The sequence below is a fragment of the Lithobates pipiens genome, unplaced genomic scaffold (genome assembly GCF_037356315.1).
Source record: "Lithobates pipiens isolate NorthernLeopardFrog02 unplaced genomic scaffold, aLitPip1_a1.2 Scaffold_13, whole genome shotgun sequence".
Classification (NCBI taxonomy): Eukaryota; Metazoa; Chordata; class Amphibia; order Anura; family Ranidae; genus Lithobates; species Lithobates pipiens.
The window spans coordinates 387,020,447-387,047,379 of NW_027507718.1; the positions used below are offsets into that span (position 1 = coordinate 387,020,447).

The 26,933-nt window shown below is 44.2% G+C and overlaps 2 protein-coding genes across 5 annotated transcripts in view; both read right to left on the reverse strand.

The window, feature by feature from the left end:
• The window catches only part of CENPU (centromere protein U), a 114,763-nt gene extending 104,221 nt beyond the window's left edge, over positions 1 to 10,542 (reverse strand). The window contains exon 1 of one of the 4 annotated variants that reach the window (XM_077477302.1): positions 10,200 to 10,542. The gene's annotated coding sequence lies outside the window, so the exon portion shown is untranslated. The remainder of the gene's footprint in view (positions 1 to 10,199) is intronic. The other 3 variants (XM_077477303.1, XM_077477304.1, XM_077477305.1) reach the window with 3 other exon arrangements.
• A 12,598-nt stretch (positions 10,543 to 23,140) lies between these two features.
• The window catches only part of ACSL1 (acyl-CoA synthetase long chain family member 1), a 108,118-nt gene continuing 104,325 nt past the window's right edge, over positions 23,141 to 26,933 (reverse strand). The window contains 1 exon segment of the mRNA XM_077477306.1: positions 23,141 to 25,120. Within this exon segment, the coding sequence (XP_077333432.1) occupies positions 24,980 to 25,120 (141 nt within the window). The 3' untranslated portion in view covers positions 23,141 to 24,979.

The window sequence follows — 26,933 nt, forward strand, 5'->3', positions numbered from 1 at the left end:
AGCTTTTTTTGCGATAAGGCACCGCATAGCTTTAACCAGTTGCCGACCGCCGCACGCCGATGTACGTCGGTAGAATGGCACGGGCAGGCATAAGGACATACATGTACGTCCCTTGCCTCCCGCGGGTCGGGGGCCCGATCGGGCCCCCGCCCGGTGCCTGCGGTGGTCGGTTTTCGTCCGGGAGCGATCCGGGACGAGGGGGCGGCCATTCATTCATGGCCACCCCCTCGCGATCGCTCCCGACGAATAGAAATCCCCGGTGACATCACTTCCTCTCCTGTAATGTAAACACAGGAGAGGAAGTGATGTATTCTCTCCTCTGTGTCGGTATTTTTCGTTCCGACACGGAGGAGAGCGGATCGGTGAGTTGCACCAACACTCTACACACACAGTAGAACATGCCAGGCACACTCACACCCCCCCTTTACCCCCCGATCACCCCCCCAGTCACAGTGACACCAATGTCATTTTTTTTTTTTTTTTTTTTTCTTTGCATTGGTGTCATTTGTGACTGTAATAACTGTTAGGGCAGTTAGGGTTAGCCCCCTTTAGTTCTAATGTACCCCCTAACCCCCCCAATAAAGGTTTAACCCCGTGATCACCCCCCGTCGCCAGTGTCACTAAGGCTGGGTTCACATTGCAGCGGTTTATGAGAACGAATGTGATTCGCACCGCACTGCAGTGCAAATCACATCCGATCTCTGTGCGATTCGAGTTCAGCCATTCGCCGCACCCGCCGCAAATTCGCACGGGACCCTTTTTTTGGCCCGCAGCAGAATCGGATCGCATGGGTGTTCACACCATGCGATCAGAGTTTGCAGATCGCACTGCGATATGCGAACTGATCTGGGGGTGTCAGTAACATTTCACTGACACTCCCAGCAGTTCGCATAGGGCAGTGTGAACTGCCGCCGGGAGGCATGCGATGCGGGAACCCGCCGCGCATTCGTGGCGTTCCCGCATCGCTCCAGTGTGAACCCAGCCTAATAAGCGATCGTTTTTCTGATCGCTGTATTAGTGTCACAGGTGACGCTAGTTAGGCAGGTAGGTATTTAGGTTCGCTGCAGCTTTTTATAGCGCCAGGGACCCCCATATACTACCGCATAAAGCCCCCTAGTTAACCCTTTCACCAGTGATCACCATATAACTGTTACAGGTGACGCTGGTTGGTTAGTTATTTTTTTATAGTTTCAGGGCACCCGCCATTTATTACCTAGTCGCACTAGTGTACCCCTAAATTTAGGGGTGTCTACTTTCCAAAATGGGGTCATTTGGGGGGGGTTTGTGCCATCTTGGCATTTTATGGCCTTCAAAACTGTAACGCCCTTAGAAAGCCTGAAGGCGGTGCTTGGTTTTCGGGGCCCCGTACGCGGCTAGGCTCCCAAAAAGTCCCACATATGTGGTATCCCCGTACTCAGGAGAAGCAGCAGAATTTATTTTGGGGTGTCATTTCACATATGCCCATGGCATGCATGAGCAATATATCATTTAGTGACAACTTTGTTAAAAAAAAAAAAAAAAAAAATAAAGTTTGTAATTTTCCCGCAACTTGTGGCAAAATATAAAATATTCCATGAACTCAACATGCCTCTCAGCAAATAGCTTGGGGTGTCTACTTTCTAAAATGGGGTCATTTGTGGGGGTTTTGTGCCATCTTGGCATTTTATGGCCTTCAAAACTGTAATAGGTAGTGAGAAGTGAACTCAAAAATTTACGCCCTTAGAAAGCCTGAAGGCGGTGCTTGGTTTTCGGGGCCCCGTACGCGGCTAGGCTCCCAAAAAGTCCCACATATGTGGTATCCCTGTACTCAGGAGAAGCAGCAGAATTTATTTTGGGGTGTCATTTCACATACGCCCATAGCATGTGTGAGCAATATATCATTTAGTGACAACTTTGTGTAAAAAAAAAAAAAAAATTTTTTTTTTGTCATTATTCAATCGCTTGAGGCAAAAAAATAAAATATTCAATGGGCTCAACATGCCTCTTATCAATTTCCTTAGGGGGTCTACTTTCCAAAATGGGGTCATTTGGGGGGGGTTTTGTACTGCCCTGCCATTTTAGCACCTCAAGAAATGAGATAGGCAGTCGTAAACTAAAAGCTGCGTAAATTCCAGAAAACGTACCTTAGTTTGTAGATGTGACAACTTTTGCGCAAACCAATAAATATACAATTATTGACTTTTTTTTTACCAAAGACATGTGGCTGAATACATTTTGGCCTAAATGTATGACTAAAATTGAGTTTATTGGATTTTTCTAATAACAAAAAGTAGAAAATATCATTTTTTTTCAAAATTTGCGGTCTTTTTACGTTTATATCGCAAAAAATAAAAATCGCAGAGCCAATCACGGCTGATCACAGTGTAAATAGGAAGAGCCGGTGATCGGCTTTTCTTCACCTCGCATCAGACGCGAGTAGAGGAGAGCTGATCGGCTGCTCCTCTGACAGGGGGGTCTTTGCTGATCGATTATCAGTGCAGCCCCCCCGAGGATGCCCACACTGGACCACTAGGGACGCCACCAGACCACCAGGGATGCCCAGCACAAGGTATGCCACCCTAGACCACCAGGGATTCCAGTCAGTGCCCACAATGGATGCAAATCAGTACCCACAATGGGCATCACTGATTGGAATCCATTAGTACAGTATAATACAATACAATGCCACCCATCAGTGCCCATCTGTGCCGCCCATCAGTGCCACATATCAGTGCCCATCAGTGCCGCCTTATCAGTGCCCATCAGTGAAGGAGAAAAAAAAAAATAAAAATAAAAAAAAAAAAATTATTTACAAAGTTTTGAAACTGAAAATAAAAAAAAAAATTCAAAAAATTGTCGGTATTTTTTTTATTTGTGTAGCGAAAAATAAAAATCGTAGAGGTGATCAAATACCACCAAAAGAAAGCTCTATTTGTGGGAAAAAAATGCTAAAAATTTAATTTGGGTACAGTGTAGCATGACCGCGCAATTGTCATTCAAATGCGACAGCACTGAAAGCTCAAAATTGGTCTGGACAGGAAGGTGTTTAAGTGCCCTGTATTGAAGTGGTTAATAGCTCAAAAAAGGGACAATTTAAAAAACAAAAAAAAACAAAACAAAGAAGACTAAGGCTGCATTCACACCTGAGCGTAGCTTTTTCAAGCGTTTTTTGCGGCATTTTTTACCGCGATTTGCTGCGTTTTTTACCGCGATTCGCGGCGTTTTTTGCAGGGCAAAAGGTCACCAATGTTAACCACTTTCAGACCGGACCAATTTGCTGGTCAAAGACCAGACCACTTTTTGCGATTCGGCACTGCGTCGCTTTAACTGACAATTGCGCGGTCGTGCGACGTGGCTCCCAAACAAAATTGACGTCCTTTTTTTCCCCACAAATAGAGCTTTCTTTTGGTGGTATTTGATCACCCCTGCGGTTTTTATTTTTTGCGCTATAAACAAAAATAGAGCGACAATTTTGAAAAAAAAAAAAACGCATTATTTTTTACTTTTTGTTATAATAAATATCCCCCAAAAATATATAAAACAACATTTTTTTCCCTCAGTTTAGGCCGATACGTATTCTTCTACATATTTTTGGTAAAAAAAAAAAAAAAAAAAAACGCAATAAGCGATTATTGATTGGTTTGCGCAAAAGTTATAGCGTTTACAAAATAGGGATAGTTTTATAGCATTTTTATTAATAATTTTTTATTATTTTGTTTTTATTAGTAATGGCGGCGATCAGCGATTTTTATTGTGACTGCAACATTGTGGGGGACACATTTTTGGGACCATTGTCATTTATACAGTAATCACTGCTATATAAATGCAGTGATTCCTGTGTAAATGACACTGGCAGTGAAAGGGTTAACCAGTGGGTGGCAGTGTAGGGGTTAAGTGTTCCTAGGGGAGTGTTACTAACTGTGGGGGGGTTGGGCTTTCATTTAGTGTACACTGATCTCTGCTCCAATCACATGGAGCAGAGATCAGCGTCACTAGTTGCTAGGCAGAATAAACAAATGTTGTTTACACAGCATTTGCTCTATTTGGCCGCTCCATGAGACGATCGCGGGGATGCCCGCGGCGATCGAGTCCCGCGACCGGACTCACGGGGGTCCCGACCAGCGCGGGAGCGCGCCGCCGGCGGCGCGCTCCCGATGGCAGGGCGGCATCGAATATTGGACGTACCTGTACGCCAATATGCCTGCCCGTGCCATTCTGTCGACGTACATCGCCGTGCGCTGGTCGGGAAGTGGTTAAGCATTGAGCAGATACAGCATCAAAACGCCCATAGAAACGCTCGTTGTCGCGCTAAACGCTCGAATCGAGCGTTTCCATTAGTTTCTATGGGAATGAAAACGCCCAAATCAGCCCGATTCGCGCGACAAAAAAGGGTCCGGAACTTGTTTGAGCTTCAGGCGACTTGGAGTGGAGATGTGAACCATCTCCATTGAGAATAATGTATTTTTTCCCCTCCAGCGTTTTGTAGCTTCAGGCGTAGGGCTACAAAACGCTCAGGTGTGAATGGGGTCTTAGACTTACCGGTGACGGTATTTCTAAGAGCCTTTCAGGACAACCCTGGAGAGAGCGCAGCTCCACCCCCTTTTTGAGAACGGTGAAAATTTGAGGAGACTTTGGGAAGGAACGCTGGATCTGTTTGGAGAACTACCCAGTATGGAAAGATTTTTAGAAAAGGCTCCGTGACTGCAAGGCTTGAAGTTCACTGATTCGCCTAGCCGACGTAATGGCCACCAAAAAGATTGTCTTTAAAACAAAATTTTTCAAACAAGCATCTTGTAAGGGTTCAAAACGGAACCCCCTTGAGACCCTGCAAAACAATAGATAAATCCCAACTGGGAAAACTTTTGATGGACACCTATTTCGTGCCAATGCCCTTAAAAAAAAAAAAAAAGACTCTAGAGTCTTTTCAAAATAAACTGAAAGAGCCGCCACCTGAGTTTTTAAGGTGCTGGCTGCCAGTCCTTTCTCCATTCCGTCATGAAGAAATTTGAGGACCGAAATGACACTTTTCACCTGTAAGCTCTTGGAGATACAATAGGAATTACATTTCTTCCACACCTACTGGTATATGGCCCTAGTCACCTCTTTTCTGCTGGAGTAGGGTTTTTACTAACTTGGATAAACCTTTAGGCTTCAGAAGATCTTCCTCAGAAGCCAAGCAGATAGGTGTAGACAGTCTGCCTCTGGATGAACCACTGATCCTTGCGTTAGAAGGTCCTCCCTGAATGGTAGTTTCCACGGAGGCTCTGCGGCCAGGTTTAGTAGTGTTGAAAACCAAAGGCCTTTTTGGCCTGAACGGCGCGATTAGGATCAAACTGGTCCCCTCCTCCCTGAAATTTCTTAAGACCATCGGAATTAAAAAGGGAAGGGGGGGTGGGGGAAGGCATAACACAGGTGGTAGTGCCATGGATGCAATAGAGCATCTATGCCTAAGGCCTGGTCTTCTCGGTGAAGAGAAAAGAACTTGCGAACCTTGGCATTCTGTTGACTGCCAAATAGGTCTATTTGAGGGAACCCCCACCTTCTGGTAACCATCCGAAAAACCTCCTGATTCAAGCACCACTCTGCTGCTATTAGTCTTCTTCTGCTGAGCAGATCGGCTAACAGATTTTGGGAGCCCTTCAGGTGAATTGCTGACAGGGAGGCTACATTCTGTTCTGCCCAACAGAAAAGCTCATTGGCTAGATCCATAAGACCCCTGCTTTAGAACATATGCCACCGCAGTCATATTTTCCGAGAGGATCTGGACATGATGTCCCTTCACTAAAAATGGTGAAAAGCTAGGAGGGCTAGGAAAATGGCCCTGAGCTCTCGCCAGTTTGACGACCTCCGGGACTGCGCATTGGACCAAGTCCCCTGGGCCGTTAGTCCATCCAGATGGACTCCCCAACCCCAGGCACTTTTGTCCGTTGTTAGACATTTGTCTACCGAAAATACCCAAGGGAGGCCTCTCATTAGATTGGCTGAATCACTTTGTAAAGATCCTGGGGGAAGAGGAGAGCCCGAAAGGCAGGGTCCTCAACTGAAGGTGCCAGATCGATGTCCCCAGGTTGACTGCCAACCGAAGGAAACGTTGGGAGGCCTGGGCAATCAGGACATGTACATCCCTAGACCTGAGGGATGCCATGAAGCAGTTTGGGGTTAACAGCTTTGTTATCGAATGGATTGTGTCCATGCGAAAATGTTTGTAGCGGATTGACCTGTTCAAGACCTTTAGATTCAGAATCAACCGATACTTTCCTGAGGGTTTTTTCACCAGGAAGATGTGGGAGTAAAAACCTTGCCCTTCCTGATGTCTCGGGACCTGGAAAACTACCTCCGGCAGGATCAGATCCTGTAACAGGTTTGTCACTGTGGAGGCTTTGCCCGGGTGTTTTGGAAGGGCCGTAACATAAAACCTGTTTGGAGGGGGCTCCAGGAACTCCAAACTGTAACCCTGGGCAATAATATTCCTCACAAACTGTCTCGAAGATGTTTTGCTCCACTGCAGGAGGAAGGGAGACTACCTCCCTCCTACTGGAACTGGACTGTCATTTGCTTTTTGGTGGCGGATCGGAGGGGGGATCTAAAAAGAACCCCTCCTCTACCCTTACCCTTTTGGGGGACCCAACGGCTTTTAATGACCTCCCTACCCTTTCGGGGCTGCTGAACAGCACAATTTTTTTTCCTAGCTGCCTGCTTCATTTTGGCAGGGAAAGCCTTTTTTGTCCGCTGTTCTATCCAGAATGGTTTCTAGATCTGGGCCGAAAAGAAGATCCCCCGAGAAGATTAAGCCACACAGCCTAATCTTGAAGGCCGTATCCCCTGACCAAGTTTTTAGCCAGACAGTCCGCCTAGCAGAATTTACTAGGGCCGAAGACCTGGCTGCCATCTTAATAGACTCGGCTGAAGCGTCGGCCATGTACTTTACAGCCTTCAAGATCAACGGAAAAGATTCCAGATAAAAAAAATAAAAATAAAAGAAAAAAAATTACAAAGTGTAAATTGATTGGTTTGCGCAAAAGTTATTGCATCTACACAATAGGGGATAGATTTATGGCATTTTTATTATTTTTTATTAGTAATGGCGGCGATTTGTGATTTTTATCGTGATTGCGGCGGACAGATCGGACACTTTTGACACCATTTTGCGACCATTGGCTTCTATACAGCGATCATTGCTATAAAAATGCACCGATTACTATGTAAATGTCACTGGCAGGGAAGGAGTTAAACACTAGGGGGCGATCAAGGGGTTAACTGTGTTCCCTTAGCATGTTCTAACTGTAGGGGGGGGAATGGGCTCACTAGAATATGACAGATCACTGCTCCCGGTCACTGGGAGCAGTAGACCCCTGTCATGTTTCTAGGCAGAACAGGGAAATGCCTTGTTTACACAGGCATCTCCCTGTTCTGCCTCTCCATGCCACGATCACTGGCCACCGGCGGAAAGAGTCTGTGGGAACACTCCCGGTCGGCGAGTGGTTAAAACCTGACTCCTTTTGCCAAGTCCTTCTCCTATTACACAGCTGTGCAAACAGCTGAACCACAAATTCTCATATGAGGAGATATGATCCAAGGAGGGAGAAGTGATCCCCAGTCTATGATCAGGGACATGGTTAGCTGACATTACTCTTTATTCTACCCCCTCTCAGTGGAACACCCCTCTCCCACCACCACTGCAACATTGACCAAAGGATCCTCCTTTGCCTCTTGGCATCCTTGTTCACAGTTAGACCTCATTTACACTAGGTGTTCATGTGTGCGCGCAGGACCTTGTTTATCGGCATGAGGATGCACACGTGTTTATGTATCCCTATGCAGACAGCCCCATTGCTGTCAACTGGGACACAGCAGCTGCTCCCAATGCGGACACATTCAGGGTCCTTTCACATGGAAGTTCAGTCTGTATTTGTCTGTTACTTTTTTCAGACTGATCCATAATGTTTGTCTATTGGCAGGCAGATGTAAACAGATAATCATCCATTTACAATCACGTTAATTCAGGCGCATTATTTCAAGTAGAACTTTAGTCAGAAAGTTAAGTCCTGCTAGATCACTTCAGACTGGCCCCTTTTGCAGGTATAGCTATGTAAAACATTAAAAATAAGTGTCTATACTCTTTAAAATCCAATAATACACTGTATCACCCTGCTCTCCACAAGCTCAGTTGCTCTCTATTTTTAGGCACTTCCGAATTTGTAGAGGCCAATCTGCTGACAGTCTTAAAGCAGAATAAAACCCTCCTATGCTTTACAGCCAAGGAAGCCGCTCCCCCTTGATCTGCAACTGCCATTGTGCTGCGGATGTTATCAGTGTGTACAGAGCTTTCAACAGCAGATTCAGACCTTTCCGAAAAAAAAATTCTGAAGGGATACCAGAATTGTTCTCATATGGGAACAGAAATAACTAGGGTTGCACCGTTCCAAGTAGGAAGAAAAAATAAATAAAAAATACATGTGGAGCCGAAAACCGGGACCTCCACACCCCACACAGGAGGGGGTATTGCAAGGAGGGCGGTAGCAACATTGTTGATTCCCTAACCCTCTTGGTCCCTCCAGGGGGGAGAAATGCAGGATGGCAGATCTCTTACCTCAAGGAATCCCCACTGTGCAAGCTGCTGCTGCCATACACGGACTGACACTGAGCTGAAGTGAAGTCAACAGATTAAAAGGTATGTGCATATACTCCCTCTAGTGGCAGAATTAAGGCATGACAACATTTTTCCCTAAAGAAGAAAACCATATGTGGACTTTTATAGTTCCTAGGCTTCTTTTTACCTTATCCTTGCTGCAGGAGTCAGCTGAACTAATCAAGCCAGATCCAACCTGCACACATCACAGTGGGCTGCGTTAGCAAACCTTCAAGGACAGTGTCCCTTTTTATCGGGGTTCCACTCCATTGGACCTGTATTAGCACCCCGCCAGGAAAAACTTTAGGTAATGCAAGCAAGACCAAAAAGCATGGAAAAATACATAAACAGGGGAAAGGGGGGTTAAACCTCGGCAATTTAAGGCTCGATTCACATCTATGCATTTTGCTTTTTGTGGGGGGGGGGGGGGGGGGGAAACATCAATTTTGTTTTGGTACAGAGTCGCACGATCGCGCAATTGTCAGTTAAAGCGACGCAGTGCTGTGTCGCAAAAATCGGCCTGGTCATTTAAATCCTTCCGGTGGATGTAAACCAGATTCATGAAATTTGATGTGTAAATATATATATATATATATATATATATATAGTGTGTGTGTTTACGTTTCTCTCTCCAAAGCCCCAAATCCCATGTATTTCTGCTGACAACCAAGATAAAACCAGCCTGAAACTTGTGGTGGAGTGGGTGCTATAAATAGATTAGCAGAAAGCTGGTCTATTCACAGCACAGCTCTACACATTCCTTTCTTCCTCTGCCTATGTGGAGTTGGGGGGGGCGCGCCTTTCCTCCAATCAGCTTTTACACAGTGTATGCAAAGTCTATGCCAGTGCTGAACAGGAATAGAGATGGGCTCGGGCGTGTTTGAAATCCCACATGCCCGATGCCACCAGAAAGACGATACTGCTCAGCACTAAATCACATGTAGTGAGACATTTATCAGTCCGCAGCTGCACAGATCAGGAAATGTCTCACTGCCTGTGATTTTTTTTTTTTTTTAACAAAGTGCTCACTGCCTGTGATTAGCGCTGTGCAGAACCAGCTTCCTGCCGGGATTGGGCTAAGGATGAGCTCAGGCATGTTGGCACAGCCCACATGCAGAGCCCCCCAGGAAGTCGACACTATGCTAATCACAGGCAATGAGACATTGCCCCGATGCGCAACTGCAGAGATCGGGAAATGTCTTGCTGCCTGTGATTGGCGCAGCGCCAACTTCCTGGCGGGCTCTGTACGTGGGCTGTGCCAACACGCCTGAGCTCATCCTTAGATCAGGCATGTGTGATTTCAAAAACACGCCCGAGCCCATCTCTAAACAGGAAGAAAAAAAGATCTAACATGATGTGCACTTTCTAAACAATATATCAAGCTGAAGACAGCAGATCTACATGTAAAGCTTGTAGAGAGATTTGTATCATCTGAGGCTGTTCACTTCACTGGGTATAGGAGAGGGTTTACATCCACTTTAACACTCAGCTGTCACAGCCTTGTCCTCTGCCGCCCTCTAGTGGCATACATGGATACATCAGGCAATGTCTTCTATAGCCGTCTGACAAGCCCTGAACAATCCCAACTCACCTCTCTCGGTTTGCAGTCGCCGATGGCAGCCGTGCTTATACCACAGAGGTGAGCAGCTCTCTTCTCCCAGTTGTAATGCAAACACTGCGTTTTCCAATGAATCGCTATTACCGGCGGAAGGAGGTCAGAGAACAACTGGAGAATGATAAGCCTGCCCCCTGCATTTATCTCCTGCGGAAATATAACCCTTTACAATACAGACCGCGCTTCTTACAGCGTTCTCAATCGCCACACTTTGAATTTTGTAGAGCCCGCTAGTTCCCCGATCTCATCAGTCGGCGCCAAACCAGGAGAGAGTCATGGAACGCAAACAACTCACTTCCGCTTCCTTCTTCCTGATTAGAGCACTTCCTGCCTTCTGACGGAGGAGGGAGAGGTGCACTTTCTGCTTCCTGACAGCAGGTGGCGATGTGCTGAATGGCTGATTATAGTGTGATGAAAGTCTTCTGCTATAGTGTATGCTATCGTGGTGTCCATTTGAAACATGACGGTTTAGCATGAAGACATAAAAAGCATGGTGTGTATAACATACCATTGTTTTTTTGTTTTGTTTTTTTAAGTTAATTAACTTTTTTTTTTGGGGCATCAGAACGGCGGATCTCCTGCTGTCTATCTGCAGCCACTTCCCATGTACATACATGCCTGTATTCTGTCAGAATCTGTGACCAGTCAGATTTTGTAACAGAAGTAATGTTCCGTGGTGGCCATCTGGTACACCCCGCACTCGTCCGCAGCCAAGCCTACACATACCTCACTTTTTGAGATGGGAATGAGGGACCCCTATCAGCAAAAGTAAGCAGGCATAGGACACACACCCTGGCACGCCCTTTAAAGGAGAATTTTACAAAACAACAAGATTGGTTAAACCCCCTGATGATTTTTTTTTTTTACCACTACTATTCCTTTAATTGACTTTTGGAAATTACAAATGCAGCAATTTAGAAATAGATGAAAGGTTTAGCGCTGCAAAACACTTTTTGATGTATATAAAATGCACTTTTTATCTATCTATATAGATCAGACCAAAATAAGGGACAAATGAGGAGGAATGAGGGACAGAGGGACATTGCTCCAAATCAGGGACAGGTGGAAGCTATGCCTACAGTCAGAAGTTGTTTTTTTTAATCAGATTTGGCGACTCGTCAGAATTTGTAACAGAAGTGACGTTTCGTGGCTGCCATACTGCTACACCCCGCACTCCTCCACAGTAAGGATACACAGAGAAGGGGACAAGCGGATGTCTTGATACACCCACTGGAATTTTGCATTTCACGTGTATTTCTAACACTAAACAGAGCTTATAAGGTTAAATACAGTATTTAGAAATCCGTCCGACCGTTTAGATGTTACATTTTAATAGCAGCAGCAGACCTGCTTATCTCAGGTTTGCTAATCTGACAGAACACACCTGATTTTATAATGCCCTGTGCACACCATGACAGCTGGAGCCAGGGATGGTGGTGTACGATAAAGGCACAAACCTCCTGTCTTCTCTTAGACAAGGAAAGTTGACAAGTGCCATGCGTAGCACATCCTCAATTTGGTGGTGTAGCCATTCCATGCAGTCATACACAGCCAGTGCTCAGTTGGCTGAAATTCAATGTCAACGAGTACCTATGTGAATATGGCACGACAGGCTCATGCCGGCTCTGCTTTTTTTCGCCACGCCAATGGCTGCTCATAAAGTAAGCATGCACTGTACTGTCACAATTTGAGAAGGCCAACCGGATGATGAGCCGTAACAATGCATGCATCAGTGACACAATCCCTGTTGGGTTCCTGCTGGAGAAGACTGGCATGGCATTATGGACAGAGCACTAGAGGCAGAGCAGCGGGAGGAAAACGGGGGCTTCCTTTCCTCTCAAGGCCCGCTTTATGCAGACACAATTCTTGGCGATGCCACAGAACACACAAGGAGAGAGAGGACAAGGAGGAGGATTCTGGCAGTTTGGAGGCATTGAAGCAGAGCAAGACATACGTCAACCCTTAAGTTTGCAGCAAAAGAAAATCGCCACTCCAGGTGAGAAACTCCAGGCACAATGAATAGTGTGAGACTCCTTGCATTGGTTCAAGCCCGGCTTGCCTGGTGTAGAAGACTGAATAAGGAAAGAAATTGGCCTCATACCGATGTTCTTGAAGTCCATTTATTGAATGTTCCATACAGTGACACACACCACGGTTGCAGTAGCCAGAACAGAGGCGGACTATTTTCGCACAGCTACACTGTACTTATCATACGTCAACACTTAACAGATATTTTTCCCATCCCCAGAAACCTTGGGAGTAGTACATGCCTGGGAGGAGGCAGTTCCAGATACTGTAATCCTCAGTGACCACGAGGAGTCCGCTTCTCATGCCTCTGCAAACTTGCATGGCATTAAGGAGAAGGATAACGAATTGTTGGCAACCCTCCTTGACTATTGTTACAAGGGGAAAGTCTCAAAACACATCCCATCCCCACAGAGGGAGCAGAATATGAAATCTCTTGAGGACACCATAAAGAGGAGTTTATGTAGCACCTTTCACGACTCTATTAGTTTGGAGGTTTCCGATGGTCAAGAGAGGAGTGGTGGAGTAGGGGACCACCTCAGTGATGCATTTCAAAATTTGTTTAGTCCTCAGCACTCAGGGCTATCAGCTTCCACATCCCATCAGCAGTGTCTGCATCATATGTTGGGAGATTTTCTATGGGCGAAAACAGACATGGAGAGATTTCCAATTCATGATCCACTGGGTCATGAGAATAGACCACTGGCCAGAACTTGCCCAGTATGCAATTGCATCCAGTGTGCTTGCTGAACGGGCATTTAGTGCTGACAGAGGTTTTGTGACAGATAAGAGAGCGCGTCTGTCTACAGACTCCGTGGACCGTCTTACATTTATCAAAACTAATCAGTCCTAGTTTAGCAGTAACTATCAAGCCCCTGATGCCAATGTTGTTGATTAAGTGCTCTCTGAATCTGTAATCTCTGAAAGACTATCCAGGCTGCCTAGCTTTGTGGGTGTTTATTTCACCTGAAAGAATCTTTTTGGTGTAGATTTCATGGGCACAATTAAAGCGGCTGTATACCCCGACATCTTAAAAAAAAAAAAAAACCCTGCAAGGCAAAGGCATAATAAGCTAGTATGCACCGCATACTAGCTCATTATGAAATACTTACCTTAGCTTGAAGCCCCCATATTGCAGCCCAGTCCACACAGAGGGAGCTGCCATCTTGCCCGCTGCGTTTCTTCCGGGAGTCTTCTTCCCGGCAGGTCCGGCAGCATCTGTTGGACCTTCAGCCGGGCATTCAGAGCGCATGCGTCGCTGACGTTAGTGGCTGCATGCAAAAGGAATATCGCTTAAACCGTACAGGTTGAGGAGATATTAATTTTACCTAAAGGTAAGCCTTATTATAGGCTTACCTGTTGGTAAAAATGACAAATTAGGGCATACAATCATTTTAACACTCAAGGATCAATTTTTCCACACCTATTCGACAGGTTCATATCATTTACATTTTTGACAGCAAGACCAATTCTTGCTTTTATCAAGAGTACCTTTATAGGGTTATGGTGTGAAGGCACCACCAAAACCCAAAGCTGAATTTTTCCACACCTCTTACTTTTATCCAAAGTCTGTGATAGAGACACCAAAATGCATCCAAAAAAAAAATCTCTAAATTTGTTCCGAGTGCACAAAATTGTGGCCTTATCATACAGACTGGCTTCCTAAGTCATGGTTTTTAAAATGAAGAAAGCTTAAATGGAAAATATATATTTTTTGGCTTCATAATTGTCATTATTGCTGCAGCTGGTTCAGTACATGGTACAAATGTGCCACATTACAGGCAGACTAAGGGGACCCCCCAGGCACTATATTTAAATGTTTCTTTATTTCTTTCATCAGTAAATCACTGCTTATTTAAAAATTATGTTTTTTTACAAACCTTATTTTTTTTTTTATTGATACATGTCCCCCGGGACAGCACCCCAGACCCCCATAATCATTGAATGCCCAATTACTTGCATATAAGCCTTCAAAATGGGCATTTTAGGTTTTTCCAGTTCGGGTCCCATAGACTTCAATGGGGTTCATTATTCAGTTCCAGGTGTTTGCGATGTTCGAACGTTCTGCCACAAACTAAACAGGGGGTAATTTGGCCCATCTCCATCTACTGCACTGTAAATAACCTTAGCATGTTTTAAAAACCTAGTTTCAATTTGTGATATATAAAATATTAATTTGGGACAATAGTCTGCAAGCTGTCAAGGGCCATAAATAGACATGTGCAAAAGGAAAAAATTTGTTTAGTTTAGTTTCGTTTTAATTCGTTAATTAATTTCGTTTAGTTATATTTGTTAAATTCATTTTCGTATTTCGTTTAGTTTTCTGCCGAATTCGAAAAATCGGTCACATTCGAAAATATTTCAACCAAATTCGAAAATATTTCTACCGAATTCGAAATGATTTCAACATGATTCGAAATGCTTTCAAACGCATTCGAAACTATTTCAACCGGATTCGAAAATATTTTGCGACCCCAATTTAGGGCCATGTATTTCGGGGTCACTTGGTGCTAGAAACCCCAAATGGATATGTTGTAGTGCTATTTCTCCTGTGTTTGCATACCAAATTTGGGGTTCCTAGCTATAAGTGGCCCCGAGATACGTGGCCCCCAAAGTCGGGTCGCAAAATGTCATTTTTCGAATTTCGTTTGAATTCGTTAGCATTGTAATTCGGTAATTCGGATGCATCCGAATGTCCGAATAATGAAAATTCGTCCGAATTTCGATTCGGAACGAAACTGAATGCACATGTGTAGCCTCACAACAAGACCAGATATGAGGGATAGGAAATTCACAGTCACTGTTATAATGCATATCTGACCAAAAGTCAATTGGCACAAGTAGGCAGTTTCTCTGTACATATATATCTTGATTTGTTCTTTGAAATAAATACTTAGGTGTCCGTTTATGAAGCAGTGATCAGTGGAGATCCAGAGGATCGCCGCTGATCAAAGCCCATAAACAGTTCATAAACCAGAGATAATCAGAGGGAGAAGTGTTTGAACTTGTTCTCCCGCCGATTATCTCCACACACTGAGACTCCTCATTGAATGACACAGTAACGGCCAGTTTATGAAGCTGTGATCTCAGCGCTTCACTGGCGATCTATGTCAGAATTCACACTCCCCGATTCACCAGCTCAGAGGTGGAGAATCGGGGAGTGAAGAGAGAATGTGAGGGGATCTGAGGAGGAAAGAGGAAGATAATTAACTTCCTTGTGCCTCATTCAGACCCCCCCAACACTGTAACCATGTCCCCCTGTCATATTTATGTGTATATATATATATATATATATATATATATATATATATATAAAATGTGTGCGTGTGTGTGTGTGTGTGTTATGTAGGGGGACGCTTTATTTTACTAACATTAATCGCACCGTGTGTCAGTGTATTGAGCTGTGATAATTTATCACTGCTTAATAAATTGACATCTCTGTGTATCGGTGAATTTCTAGTACTGTAAAGTCTCACGAGATTCCAGTATTAGGGGCCGTTCTCCAGTGTTAGAAGCGTTTGTAGATCGCTTCACTTCTCCAAGCGTGAAGCGATCTACTCCGCTTTATAAACTGGCATAGAGGAGAAAGATCTCCTCTGTGAATGCCGGAGAATGAAGCATTGAATAGATTTCACTGCTTCATAAAAGGACACCTTAGACTGCTCTAGATCAGCCTTCCTTCAGAAGTTGCTTGGGGATTCATGAACTGTGCAATGCTTCTCTCATCTGATGGTGCTGGTCTATTTCTGGCACTAATGTCAGATTCAGAAGCATGGGACCAGTGTAGCCTCTTCTCTCATACAGCATCCCAGGAAAGTATCTACTGGCATTAGTAATTTATTTTTGTCTGTAAGCAGGCATTCTTAGCCCTGTTCATATATGTATTTGGGGACTAAACTGGCACTCAATGTTAGGAGCCACTTCTCCACTAACTACTAATGTAAGGGAACCCTTGGAGAGTGTTAATGATTTGCCCCTGGTGTCCAATATCATAAGCATGCCCCATTCCTTATTCATAACCAGTCTTCTCTACAACTTACTGCTCATGTTAATATACCATAAATAACTTTTCAGGGTTCCTCTGTGGAAGAAAGGTTGAAAATGCTTCCCTAAATTTTGTCCTGTAATTACTGTGGTTTGTGCCCCCCCTCCTTATACTTACCTGAGCCCTTATTCAATCCAACGATGTGCACGTCTGCAGCTTTTCTCTCCCCTCACTTCCATGTCTCTCTGCTTTTACTGGGGCACCAGGAGCCATTGGTAGGCAAGTACAGAGACATTTTAAATATATATATATATATATATATATATATATATATTTCATTTACAATCACTTTAAGGCTACTTTGTCTTTGTGAAGAATGAGGAATTACTCCTTAGAAGAGAGCCACCAACAAATATGATAGCAACCTAGAAGGCTACTTTGCAAAGGAAAACATCCCAATCAGTTGAAAGGGTAGATTCTGCAGGGCAGAGAGAACCAGATTCAGGTCCCAAGGAAGCACAAGGTGCTGTAAGCGGGACCCAATCCTAGATACACCTTGAATAAAGGTTTCTACAAGGGATCGTGAGGTCAGAGGTTTTTGAAAAAGAATGGACAAGGCCAAAACTTGCTTTTCAGAATACACAAGACCAAGTCTTGCTTGTAGGAAGGCTAGGATGGGAGGCACAGGGTAATCTCTAGGATTGAAGTGCCTGTGTTCACACCAGGCACCAGGGCAGGACTTAGGGTGGTGGGGGCCCCTGGGCTTGAGTCACTTTCGGGTCCTACCTTCTATACATTACCGTATTTATTGGCGTATAACACGCACCCCAAGTTTAGGAGGGAATTTTAAAGGAAAAAAAAACTTTTAGCAGGGAAGTTTAAGGAAAAAAAAAAAAACTAAATTAAAATGCCCATCAATGCAGCCTTATCAGTGTCCATCTGCAGCCTTGTCATTGCAGTCTTGAAGTCCTGTGTATCTCGGCGGTGTAACGATACATTTGGCGACCCATCGCAGTTTGCTACAGAAATTACATTCCGTCGCCTCCATCTTGGTACACCCCACACTCATCCTCAGTAAGGATACACTAAGAAGGGGTAAAGTGGACATGTTGTTACACCCACCGGAGTTTTGCATTTTACACGTATTTATAACAGTAAAGTCAGTTTATATAGTGAAATACAGGACTTAGAACTCCATCTGACTACTTAGATCTTGAATTTTAAAAGAAGCGACAACCCTGCTCATCTCACAGGTTTGCTAATCTGACAGAAGTTTGCTTCTTTTAAAATTCAGCATCTAAGTAGGCAGACGGAGTTGCAAGTACTGTATTTCACTATTGTGAGGGGGTTCGCTCGGTAGCGGGTGTGTGTGACCCCCTGGATGGGTTCACAACACAAAGTCAGGCACAGCAGACAGCGGTGTAGGTGCAAAAAACAAAAGGTCCGGTTTATTTAGGCTACATTCAGTGATACATATAACAGCCAAACAAAATAAAACAAGAAAATAAATCCTGGTCAGCTTGACCTCTAACTACACACGTAGACTCCCTGTCTAACAACTGGGTGCAGCCTTGTGCTGCCCCAGTCCCTGTCTCTATTGTAGGGGTTTGCCACACAGGCGTTAACTCACCGCACAGAACAGATCTCAGACTCCCCAGTCTATACACACAAAACTGGTTCCAGGATGGAGCATCTCCCTATGCATGCTGGGGTTTTTTGTAGAGGTCTTAATGAGCCCACTTACTTCAGCTGGGCTCATTAACTCTTCCCCTCTAATTGTAAAAGTCTGCATAAAGCCTGAATCTAGGACACACATATTTCCCATCCTGAATACAACCAGGTGATTTTACCTGCGTGCTGCCACACTATATACTAACTTTAATGTTCTAAATACGTCTGGGGCTGGGTTCACACATGTGTGGTGCAAATTGAAGCTCAGGTTTGCCTGCGAAGAGAAAACTCAGCTCAGTGTTTCACATCAGTTTTTGATCAGTATCAGCTCAGGATTGCTTCAGTGTCAGCTCAGGATTGCATCAGTATTTTATCCTGTTCACAACGGAACACATCTTTGAATCAGATGCAATCTGATTCAGACGTATCTTTGAATCAGATGTGTGCCTATAGAAGATAATGGGCCTGAATTCGCACCTGAGCCGGACCGCACTGCCTAGAAATGCGGAGTGCGAATGCATTGCAGATATGTGAACCAGCCTTATCAAAATGAATGTATTTTGAAATGTCCTGCAAATTGCATGCGGTGCAAGCCGCATCCAATTCGCATAGGTGCGAACAGGGCCTAAAATGCAAGACTCCGGTGGGTGTAACATGTCCGCTTTACCCCTTCTTAGTGTATGCTTACTGTGGACGACTGAGGTGTAGCACACTGCGATGGGTCGCCGAATATGTCAATACAGCGGTTCTCAGGTCCTCTCGCAGTCCCGAGCACAAACGAGAGTAGCCAAGTGTACTCGGCTCAGCTCACAGTCACGCCCAGTCCCTGTGTTATGTCCATCATAGGGCAGGACTGGGCATGACTGAGCGGAGCCGAGCCACGTACACTCGGCTATGCATCTCGGCGGGGCCCATGGGCTTATGTCTGCTATTCATGTCCAGTGTCTTGTCATCTATTTTTTCATGCTTCACTGACATTTCTTACTGAACCAGCCATTTATATATGAAACATGTCTGCACTTTGTGAGAACAAATGTAATAACTTTGCCCTTTGTTTTTTGGATACCAACGGTTTTGTTTAGTTGTTTGGATGCATGTAAAAAGTCAAAATCTTTCAATAAAAAAATAAAAACAGGATGGACATCTGTACCCAGTTCTTATGGGCTAGTTTGATACAATAAGAAATCACCAGTTGTTTCTTCATTGGTTCTATTTTGTGGAGCAGGCAAGGTAGGTTTTGCTCTGTCTGAATGGAGATCAAGGAATTATCAAGGCATGCCAGTGCTAGAGGATCCTTAGTTCTGGCAACAAATAGAGGGAAGTTGAAACCTAAGGCCGCGTACACACGGGCGGATTGTCTGCCCAACTAAGTTCGGCAGACAATCCGACAGACAGTCCGTTCAAAATTAGCATGAACGGACTTGACCACACACGATGAGCAGACAGTCCGCTGAAAGCGTGCGTGATGACGTGTAAAGCACGTACGACGGGACTAGAAAAACGACGTCCTATACACTGCATTGCAACCTTCGGCCGTGTAAACCCTTTCTGAGCATGCGCCATTCTGAGCATGCCTACACACGAGCGGACTGTCCGCTGAAACCAAGTTTGGACGGACAAAACCAAGTTTGAACGGACTGTCTTACGGAAATTCCGTAAGACTTTGTTCGTCAGACTGTCCGCTGAAAAAGTCCGCTGAAGCCCACACACGAGCGGATTGTCCGCTGAAACACTGTTCAGCGGACTAAGTTGGGCAGACAGTCCGCCCGTGTGTACGCGGCCTAAAGCCTGAAGAATCTGAGTTGTCCGGTGTATATTTGCCAACAGCTGTAAGGCAGTCAGAAGGGCATCCAGGTAACCCGTGAACTCGATTTCCTGAGTTCTTAGAAGGGCAAGAAGAGGTTGGGACCAGGTCCGGGACAAGGGCTGGGCAGAAGGGGCATCTGCCCTGGGTGCAGCGTGTATTGTAGGGATGGGGGCTCTGCAAGTTCCTTCCACTACAAGACTGAAGCCCCATACACACTATCAGTTTTTCTGCTGAGTTTTTCCTTCAGATTTACCAAAACCATATAATATAAGGTCAAACCTTAGGAGTTTCAATGTGAATGCAATCAGGCAGGCCCTTCCATTACATGGTTTTGGTAAACCTGAAGGAAAAACTCAGCAGGAAAACTGATAGTGTGTATGGGGCTTTACAGGACTAGTGACAGTGGCATCACTACTTCCGTCAGCTCAGCGCTGGAAGCAGCAAGGAGAGGAGAGAGCCAGGAGGAGGTGCGGGCTGTGTTCTCTCCCTTAATCTTAATCTTGTCCCGGCACTGGTTAGGAGGACCCTCTATCAATACTGTGAGGGCAGAGGATAGGTTAATCTGCAGTGCGGCAAAGTGATTGTCTTCTACTGCAAAGCGTAGAAAGCACGGAGGTAGATAAAAAGAGAATATGCAACATGCCACATATTCCTCTCGTCTTACAGAGCCAATAACTGAATTTGTAGATTCTATGCGAAATTTTAGAATTTGAAGGTATTTGGTAAGTGATTTTAGGTCCAAGATAGGATGAATACCACTGTTGGGTTTTGTATAGAATCCTTTAAACCTGTCTTGTAGGGGTACTGCACAACCACTCACTGGGACAAGAGATGGTTCAAGACATTCTGCAGATCTGACTTCCCCAGGGCAGATTTTGGGTGATTTGAAAGAAACCAGCCATGAAGCGGTAGAGTTTAATATTTTTTACTCCTTTGAAACCATCGATTTACAGGCAGCTTCAGCTGACCAGGCTTTTAGCCACAAGATTCTGTGCATGTGAATAGAAAGTAAATTCATTCTGGAAATTTGTGTCATTACTTGTCCTAGGGCATCCACATAAATGAGCGGGGCAGGTGGTGTTTTGATTTAGTTGCTCAGTTAAAGTAGGGTCCTGGAATATAGGATTATGTTCGTTCATTGCTCGGAGGGTTGACAGGAATACCTGGTTCATAGCTGGGCCTGTAAGGATACAGGAGCCTTTAAGAGTGTCTTGAACTTCCTATAGCCTTCAGTTGGTACAGTGAGATTTGTTTGACACTGAGATGGTAGGGTCTACTATCGGAACGGACAACTTCCCCCCCCCCCCCCCAATCTTTTTATTAGAGTATCAAAAACATAAAAGAGTGGCACAACCCTAGCAGGGGTAAACCATCTAGTACAAACCAGGTACAAAGTACAAGTCCAATAATACAAAACAAAAACCACTATTACAAATTGTGTGCCTGTGTGTGGCTCTTGCTAATTAAGAAGGATAAACAATATATAATGCCCATTGGCAGGTCATTACCCCAGAACAATACAGTGGACTGAAGGTGGAGAGGGTTTTGTCATCTAGCACAGAGTGATTGCCTTTCTGGCCTAGAATAGGAGGCTGAGAAGTGTCCCCTATGCCACAAACTCCTGGACCCGCTGCAATCAGGCTTCCGCCCGGGTCATGGAACAGAAACAGCTCTCCTCAGGATTTGGGATGACGCCCTCGAAGCAGCAGATGATGGAGAGCCGTGTCTCCTCGTACTGCTAGACCTAAGTGCAGCGTTTGATACAGTAGATCACAATACTCTACTCGTCCGCCTCACAGAAGTAGCCGGAGTCCAAGACATAGATCTCCATTGGTTCGCGTCCTTCCTAGGAAATCGGTCACAGACAGTGAAACTAGGAAAATTCCTCTCCGAAACTCGGGCAGTCACCTGCGGAGTCCCTCAAGCCTCTCCGTTGTCACCCGTTCTCTTCAACATTTACATTCGCCCACTCCTTCAAATCATCAGATGCTCAGATCTCTGCTTCCACTCTTACGCTGACGACACGCAACTTTATTTCCGGATCAATGGAAAAAAAGATCACCAACAACAACTTGAAAACTGCCTCAAATCAATAGAGGACTGGATGACCACCAACTCCCTCCAGCTGAACCAATCAAAGACAGAGCTTCTTATCTTACACCCAAATCATAAGCCCGCAACCAAAACCTCCTGGTCTCCACCAACCGTCTTTGGGCAGACTATCTCCCCAAAGACCAAAGCGAAGAGTCTCGGGGTTATTTTAGACGCACAAATGTCAATGGATGCGCAAATAGGATCTGTAGTCAGTCGATCTCACCATCTGCTGCGCATGCTTCGCAGACTCATCCCTTTTATCCCAAAGAATGACAAAGCAGTGGTAGTTGGAACAATCATTAATTCACGACTGGACTACGCAAACTTGCTTTACATAGGATTACCACAATATCAACTTGCGCGATTACAACTGATCCAAAACACGGCGGCAAGGCTGATAACAGGAAAAAAACCCTGGGAATCAATTTCTCCTTCACTGAGGAGCTTACATTGGCTAACCGTAAAAAAATCGGATCACGTTCAAGACCCTTTGCCTCACCCACAATGCGTGCATAGAGAAGCTCCGCAATACCTAATGGAGAAAATAAATCATTACACACCAAACCGCAGTCTTCGATCAGCCAACAAAAACCTCCTCCTCGTGCCCAAAGCCCGGTATAAATCCAAGGGTGATCGGAGATTCGCTGTCCAAGGGCCCCGGCTATGGAATGCTCTACCAATCAACATCCGCCTGGAAGAAAATCACCTGGCTTTTTAGGAAAAAACTCAAGACCTTCATCTTTTAGCAGATGATCAAAGCTCGCCACAGCGCCTAGAGGCGATTCAGTTCGCATTGTGCGCTATACAAGTATTTCATTCATTCATTCATTCATAGTAGAGACCAAGTCTTCGAATAGGCCCAACCAGCAAGTTTTGGAAGAGGAAGCAACGTAAATAAAATATTGGCTAATGTTTTCTATGTCCTAGCGGTGACTGGCATTCTTCCAATACGGAAAAATTACAGTCACCGCACTAGTTTCCTACTTCCAGGCAGATATTTAAAAAAAAAACACCAGTGACTGAAACACTATAATATATCAAGACATTAAAATGCAGCTAGTGTATTTACTTCAATCTGACTTGAATTAAGCCAGGCTGGGGCATGAAGGCAATGAGTGGCTTAACTGCAGTAGAGCTAGAACAGGTCACCAAGCTGGCTGTGCTTTGTGGAAGGGCTGTGTAAATCTCAGAACTGGGTGTACATAAATACAATTCCTCAGACAGGTATAACAGCTCCATTACATATATTTCAGCTGTATTCGTAGCCATTTTCCAGGAATTCAGCTTTAATGGCAAAGTGGACAGTATAAAAATGAAGCGGAATAAACATCCAAGTTGTACAATGTAATAATCATTTATTTTGGTTTCCTTCATTTTTGGAAGGGAGTGATAAGGGAAGAAGGACAGAAAGATTTTGGTTTGTACAATATCAATACCGTTCGTTATACAGTTAAATTCAGTTTTAACAAGTCTTGCATTATTTTCATAAAAATTCATTCTGATCTGTGCAATGACTTTTTTTTTTACCCTAGTTTACAGTGCATCTTCATAAATCACAGAGGTCTTTACATAGTGCAAACCATTGTTGTGCTTGTATACAATTCCCTTGTGTCTTGCATTTAATAAAAAAAAAACACCTGTACACGAACACCTCAAAAAGCCTTAAAACTAGTAATGCTGACAATATCGCTCTACTTTCTCTCCCAAAAGAACTGCTCATTCATTCCCTTATTAAATTTAAATATTACCAGACAAGTCAGCAATAATTGCACTTTTTAAATGTTTACTGAATCAGTGGCAAGGACAAGCCCCCAGCCCCCTAGCAGCTTTGACATGGAAAAACATTCTAAAGACAGAAAAAGACTATGAGGCTTATTTATTAGGGAAGTGACTTACAGGAACCAATCACATCATATTTCATTGATCCAGCTGGCAGACTGAAATCAGATCTTTGAACCTTAGGACTTCACGTTGCCTTACTAAATAAGCCATCTGTGTTTAAATATTTTAAAAAGTGTGCCGAATGTTTTTTTTTTTACGTGTACCTGTGTATCTCTAAAGACCATGGTTTAAATACTACCACTTTAAAATACCACAACCCTACTATAATGAAACCCACCCCTGCAGCATGTGAGAAAGAGGACATTAATTAAAGTGAAGTTATCTGCTTTCCATTGTGCAGGCCTTTATCCTTTTAAACCGGTATATACAAAATTGCAGGATAAGAGATCTGATATGGCAAAGCAGGTTGGTGACTTGAAATTAAAGATCGATGCCATTATTTAATGAGGCAGAGGTCAATGTGCAAAGTGCAGTGTCACCCCCCCCCCCTTCCTAAAAAATGAAGCCATTATTAATTTGCTGTTCTGATATACGCTAAAGAAATGCATACTTTAACCTGATTGCTGTGAGTTCAGGAAAGGCCAGCCACATTTCACACACTCCTAAAATGAAATACTGTGCATTCAAATGTGTGTCATATGATGGCACATTAGAACTACTTAGAACACACTATCAATTGAGCATGGTAGCAGAGAGATTTTGCTATATCAGCATCCCAAGAACTTGGGAAAAAAAGAAAAAAGGACAACGTACTGATATTACAGATTTTCCGATTTCTGTCACAAGGAACATACAAAATCCAACAAACAGCCAAGGTAAGCGTCAGTTAAACACTACTGAAAGTAAAAGTACCTGTTTGACCTCAACCCACCAGCAATCTTTGCACTGCCTTGTTAAATAAGCCTGTTAAATCTGTTACAGAATCACACAGAGCAGGGAAGAAATAAGGAACAGTATGTGGATTACACCAAATTGTGACATGGATAAAACTGACATGCACACATGTGATGGGTTACATTCACGTCTGCCGAGTCATTTAGAGCATACACCAAACATCCACAAAATAATATTACTACAGGGAAGAAATAGCAAGAAAAAGGGAGATTTAGAGCTTGACATTCATATTAGAGATGTCCAAAATGACTTAAATCACATGTAGCCGTCCTTCACATTGTAAGGCCTAGTTTTTGAATATTTTTGGTCACAGTTGAGAATATAAACACAAGTGACCAATAAGGCATTGTTGAAATGTCTTCCATGTTATTCCTATGACCAGCCAGATTTGAAATTTCTATTGTGGATTGATAGAAGGTGATGGTGAAGATGGTCTTTTTATACATTGTTATTGGCATAGAGTTCATCAATTTGTTTCTGGAAGTATTTTCGCTGCTCTGGCCTCTTGGCTTTCAGTGTGGGAGTCAGCAGGCCATTCTGGATTGAAAACATTTCTGGGTATAAAGCAATGTCTTTTACCTACAAGAAAAAGTAGTAACAGAATTCAGAAAGAATAGGACTTAAAAGTATACTTTGCTCCCCACTCCAAAAAAAAAAAAAAATTATATGCAATCCGTTTATTTAATTTGTTTGAGTCACAATTTGAAATCTCACTACTGATCTGTGTTACTGGTTCATAGTTTTACCAAGAGCAAATCAAATTATGGATATCCCCTGCAACATGAATTTTATCTTTGGTAGACCGTAGAATACTACTCAAGAGTTACAATCTAAAGGGATGCCAAGGTAGGTGCTTTTTCAGGTGATGTAAATTTGTTAGAACACCTTTGATAAAAGTGTAAATCTTCAAATATTGCTGGCTTACGTCCTTGAAATGTGCAAAAGATTCAATAAGCGATTTCTTTACTTAACAAAAGCAAAGTTTTTACTTTAAAGTGGTTGTAAACCCTCACATAAACCTAGTAAAGGGACAATCCTCAGGTGACACACAGATTAAACAAATCCACCTGCATAGGTTGTATCTGTCTATATACAGTCTTCTCTTCTCTACATTAGATCAAATTGCTGATTTTATAAAGCTTGTCTGAACTGTCAGAAAAAAGGGGGCGGAGAGATAAAGTTACACTCTGCAGAGCTCAGTGAGGAAAGGTCAGAGCTGACAGGAGGAAAGACACCCCCCTTCACACAGGACACAGGAGCAGAGCTGAGGCTATCAATCTGCTGGAGGTCCCTTCTGTCACCATTTTTCTCTTGGCGTAAGGAAACAAATTGTCATAAGCGAGTCATGCTGATAGCAGAGAAACAAAAAGCAGCAGACAGCAATTACACTTAATGCTTTTATCACTTGCCACCCAAGGTACGTCATGATGTCCTGGGCTTTGAGTGGGGATATCTGAATGATGCCTGCAGTTACTGGTATCATTCAGATTTTTATTTCAGCCGCCAGTTCCCTGCACCATAAAAACAATCATAGCGGATGTTTAGATGCTTGGTTATTGCACGGGCAGACCGCTGGAAGCACCGGAGGGCGGTAGGAGGAAGGGGTTATTATATTACAGGTGCCAGCAGAGGGGATGTAATATACCTCCCCTCCTACCACCCACCGGTCCTTCCAACGATCTGCCTGTGCAATTGGCAAGCCAGAGAAGTAATCCGCCAGCGGTAGAAGCTCACCATAGAGAATGCCGGTGACCAGATGGTCCCCGATAGTCTGACTCATGAAGTCATGCCTGGCCTGGCAGTTGTAAATACTGCTGTGTATTTGGCTGGAAAGGCTGAGATTTTTTTTTATTGATCTCGGCCTCGAGGAGAGATCTAGGGTCTTATCGTACTCCATGAAAAGGACCTGTCATGCACATTTCTTGTAATAGGAATAAAAGTGATCAAAAAATTAAAGCGGGGTTCCACCCTAAAGTGGAACTTCCGCTGATCGGAACCCTCCCCCCCTCCGGTGTCACAATTGGCACCTTTCAGGGGGAGGGGGGTGGAGATACCTGTCAAAGACAGGTATTTACACCCACTTCCGGGCATAGACTCCCGTGGGAGTCTATGCCTCTTCCTGTCCTGCCGCGCTGTCTGCTGGGACACACACGGGTCCCAGAGACAGCGCGGACAATTCCTATTGCGCTGCACGACTCGCGCATGCGCAGTAGGGAACCGGGAAGCGAAGCCGATTCGCTTCACTTCCCGATTCCCTCACCTAGAATGGTGGCGGCAGCAGCCGAGAGATCAATCGGCCTCGGCATCGCTGGACCCCGGGACAGGTGAGTGTCCATTTATTAAAAGTCAGCAGCTGTAGTATTTATAGCTGCTGGCTTTTAATATTTTTTTC